Source organism: Lepisosteus platostomus, chromosome 14 (assembly GCF_059453375.1).
Source record: "Lepisosteus platostomus isolate fLepPlt1 chromosome 14, fLepPlt1.hap1, whole genome shotgun sequence".
Taxonomy (NCBI): domain Eukaryota; kingdom Metazoa; phylum Chordata; class Actinopteri; order Semionotiformes; family Lepisosteidae; genus Lepisosteus; species Lepisosteus platostomus.
The window spans coordinates 26,227,899-26,232,500 of record NC_142624.1 but is presented as its reverse complement, the minus strand read 5'-3'; the positions used below and the strand labels follow the sequence as shown (position 1 = coordinate 26,232,500).

Sequence of the window (4,602 nt, the reverse complement as noted above, 5' to 3'; positions counted from 1 at the left end):
TCTCCTAACACTGAAATAATTTTGGAACGGTTGTTTCGATTGAAACAAGCTGTTACACTGAAAACATTTTTATTTAAATAATTTCTTCATTTATAAAGGCAACACTGCAAATATGCAATTTTCATAATAAATAAAGAAAATACATTTTTCAAACTTGGTATACATGTATGTATTGGGGGGAAATCAGTAGCTTAAAAGATTAAATTAACACAAAATACGAAATACCATCATGGGCGATATTTTGTCAAACAAAGGCATTTGGTTTTACGAAAATCCATAAATGCGTTATTTTATACAAACGCCACTGAACTATATTTACAAATTAAAACCTTTAAGCCGTTATACGGGGTGGAACCTCGAATAACATACATATATGTATACATTGAATAACATATACATATATATACACAACCAGCTACAAAAGTACATTTATGTTTTAACATCAAAATTGAGGTCATTTTCAAAAGGCACCAATTCATACAAAGTTTTTAAAATGTGCTACATGTCTTATTAACTGTTATTCCTGCTTTTAAAAAAAACAATAACTTAGATTTTTTTTCCGAGAATATCTAAAAAGTTTCACCGAAACAAGTCCATTCGGTATACGTAGTCAAAGAATACTCAAAACAATTTTTCGTTGCTTTGGATTTTAGTGGTCTTTCACACTTTTCTTTTTTTAAAAAAAAAAATATTCTGCTCAACCGTCCAGAAGGCTTTACATGTGACCTGAAGACAGGTTTCTAAAAATATTTTGGCAGGATGAATCTTGACCCGGGGCTGGAAGTTGTCTGCGTAACGTTCGCCAGAGAGCTGGGCGCGCTTGTAGGCTACCGTATGTTTTGTTTCCTCAAAATACGCATATGCTGCGTTGATGCAAGCTTGTAAAAGTAACCAGAGTCCAATGTAAAATTCCTTTTCCTTTCAGGTGTTCTCGATGTCAGTGTTATTAAGTCGTTAATATATGGCTCCGGCGCTCACCGCAGAGCCGTGATGGTGCTGTAATAAAGAGTTGGGCTGTAGATGCGATGCAGAGTTCGAGGATGGGTACCAAGAATAGTTTGCTAAGAAAGAAGGGGCGGTTGTGTTTGGGGGGCTGTTGCCTTGAGACAAGCCGGAGTTGACAGTGTTCATTCTTTGATTCTGAGGGAAGTCCCAGGTAACGGAGGCCGGCGGAGAACTGGAGGGGGGAGACTCGCTGGACGCCGCATGCTGCTCCGGAGGGATCTCGCCACTTTTCCACAACTTTTTGAACTTGGAACGTCGGTTCTGAAACCAGATTTTCACCTGTCAAGGAAAACAGCACACCGCTCGTTATGACCTGGGATCTCACTGGCCTTCCTGCGTTCACGATTTGCACTACGGTGTTTAAAAAAATACATACTACCCAACATGCTTAATCTTCGAAGGAGTACAATACGGTACTTTAAAAAAAAAGTAGTCCTAGCTCCAATTATTTAATGCACTGCACATTAACTTGATGGTGTCACAAACTTTAAATGAGGCCATTTAATTGAGACCTGGCACTGCTGACTGTATCTCCAAGATGGGGTCAGAAACATAATACAGCATCGTAAACACTAAACTGTTCAGCAGTCATAAGTCACTCAGTCAAGATCCATTAGCTCAAGCATTTTTTTCCCTCTGTGGCCCTTACCTGAGTTTGTGTAAGGCCTAAAGAAGCCGCGAGCTCGGCTCTTTCAGGTAAAGCCAAGTACTGTGTCTTTTGGAAACGTCTCTGAAGAGCTGCCAGTTGGAAACTCGAGTAAATCGTTCGAGGTTTCCTGACTTTCTTTGGCTTCCCGTTCACCATTCTAATTTCTGGTTCACATTCTTCCTTCTCTAAATAAAAAGAAGAGAACACGTTAATACGAGCGCACAGTTGAGATGCTTAAACGATTCATTATGATGTCGGACATGTACATTATTCGAGACCGCACTGTTGTAGACGGGCAACAAACTGATCTCCATTAAACCGCGTTCTGTTGTTGAAAATTGTTACATTGTTACAAAGCAGAACAAAAACACACAGCAAAACTAAATATTAATGGTACGTTAATAAGCAATTTACCCGACAGTTCTTATTTCTATTATGATTGCGGTCTAACGCAAACGTATGGAACTGCAAGCGATAGCCGACGAAGTTATTTTTATTTACCTGCATCCGTATGGGTTGGCGACGAACTGGAACCATATGGACCGTACGAACTGTAAGAGCTGCTGAACCCAATTTCGTAAGATTTGGTGTTGTACGGGACATTGCTCATGCTATTTGCGTGGTACTGGTACTGTCCATAGGGAGACCCTGCACAGTGTCCAGACTGCTGGTTGTTGTAGTAGCTGCTGTCCGTAGCCGTCGATACAGGTAAGGTTGGAGACTCCTGGGATTTGTGCATGCTGTGGTAACTGTTCGAGGTAATCTGGTTCGAATGCATATCTGCAGCTAGACTGTCAAAAACTCCAGTCATCGTATTACAGAAGCCAGAAAAAAAATAGGTATACCTGCTTCAATACGCAATGAATAGTTGAAACAAGGGAGGGACTGCAATGATCTAAGAAAAGCAGAACAAAATGGAAATTAATAAAGGTCGGCCGGTGGTTTTGACAACATCCCCATGCTAGTTTACGAGACGAACTGAGCAGTGACTCTAACCAGGACCTCTGATTGTCTGATGCCAACGATGCTGGCGGGCGGGCATTTATCCAGTGTCACGTGAGAGGCCGAGCCAGCCCGCACTCCGCAGCCAATGAGTAACAACTGTTCAGGGGAACACGTATCGCAGGTTAGGTAGTGTACAGAGCAACGTCGCCACAATGTTTCTTCGATTTCATCTATATTATATTTATTTTATTTTGATACAGTGACAGGTTTATATATGCGTTATGCACAGCAACTCGACCTCCAAGTTTTTTTTTTAAAAAGGTGCTTCTTCTTTGTCATCGTTCTCAAGCAAGAAAAAAAAAGTATTTAGAATTCACGAACCAGTACATTCTTGGGGCTTTTAGAATTAGAGTGAGTAAATCTATTAAATGCTGTTTGTTTTTTGTCTGCATTCGGTAGGACAACACCGCAGTACTAAATGGCGCGCTATACATCTCACTTAAAAATAAAAAGTGTCGGTAGATTTGAGGAACAAAAAGTTTTAATGGAATAATTCGGGTCTGTTACGTTGCTAACTGTCTATAAATTTAATTGAAAAAGAGAACAGTTTACTTTGGTAAATGTTCTTACCGTTTTTTTTATCTTTTCATTAACACATTTATCATTAGCTTAAAAAATCCCAGTATTGTTAGCTACATCTACAAGTAGTTTACAATGCTCTTCTAATTCTTACTAGGGCGATAGATTTTACTCATTTAATGTTGAAACCTATTGTCAATGGCATTAAAGTCCACTAGTTTGCTTGCCCGTGTGCGAGTTGCAGCAGTTGTGTGGGGGGACTTTGGACAGGAATAGTTTTGCCTTACTGCGCCATCTGATGGTAGCTATTGTGTTCGCAGTTGTCGGTAGACAGACCGTAATCACAATAGGCGCCAGCCTTCTCCAACCCACAGGTGAGCAAAATAGCAATTAAAAACCGCAGAATTATGCCAGTGCTTACTGTCTGTGAATACCTACCTGAAGCTACCCTACTTTGTCCCACCAAATACTTGTTTCAACAGCAGTGTAATCCAAAACAAGTAACTCATGGAAAATATTTCTCTTGAAATTTCTGCCTAGTTATATATAGATATGGTTGTAAAGTCTAGGGAATTTTAGAGCATTTATGTGTGTGGGGGTTGTGCATATGTTATAAACAGGGTTTATATAAATATCTAGATATGAACCTCTCACAGCAGATACATATTACGATACAGGAACCTACTAGCTCAGCCGTTAGTGAATTTTATTTATTTAAAAATGATTTTCTATGTACCATTACTCTGCTTAAAAGTGGCTTCTTCAGTCTTTTAAATAATGAGATCAGACCTTAAATGACCACAAGTATGCAGGTATCTGAGTTTAATATCTTGTTCTAACAATGTCTCCCCAGCACAGTGACACAAATGGAATCATTCTGTTTCAAATCTCTATAGTGACACGTACCGATCCACCAACAATCTGATTTCTTTTAGGCCTATATACTGTAGCTTAGCTTCTGAGATCTGAAAAGATCACATTTCAAAGTGGTGTATCTGCTCACTAGCCTTGTTTATCCCAAAGAACAGTCTGGAAAAGCTACGTAACCAATTAAGAGAAGATCACTTTATTGGCCATGTACAATTTCTTGTATTAGGAATTTGTCTTTTCACATACCCCAGCTTGCTCTCCATGAGATGCACAGACAGGGTGAGAAGCTTGGGGTCAGAGCGCAGGGTCAGCCATTTCTACAGCACCCCTGGAGCAGTTGGGGTTAAGGGCCTTGCTCAGGGGCCCAACGGAGTAGGATTCCTCTGCTGGCTGCGGGATACGAACCTGCAACCTTCCAGCCACAGCCGCAGATCCTTAGCCACAGAGCCACCGCCCCGGCCCAGTTAATTCTGGAAGTGGAGTTGTCTCGAGTTTGCATAGCTACGCTGCATGATGGACAAGTGTGCTTTGAAGACAACATTACCAATGCAGGA

At 40.5% G+C, this 4,602-nt stretch overlaps 1 protein-coding gene across 1 annotated transcript; it reads right to left on the bottom strand.

Moving 5' to 3' along the window:
• Positions 1 to 52: 52 nt before the first annotated feature.
• Positions 53 to 2,680, bottom strand: dlx2a (distal-less homeobox 2a). Its single transcript, XM_088605297.1, has 3 exons — positions 2,156 to 2,680; positions 1,655 to 1,839; positions 53 to 1,284 (listed from the first exon to the last, which is right to left on the bottom strand). Exons 1-3 carry the CDS (start codon positions 2,463 to 2,465, stop codon positions 955 to 957), a joined length of 825 nt encoding a protein of 274 aa, XP_088461423.1. The 5' UTR covers positions 2,466 to 2,680; the 3' UTR covers positions 53 to 954.
• Between the last annotated feature and the right edge of the window lie 1,922 nt (positions 2,681 to 4,602).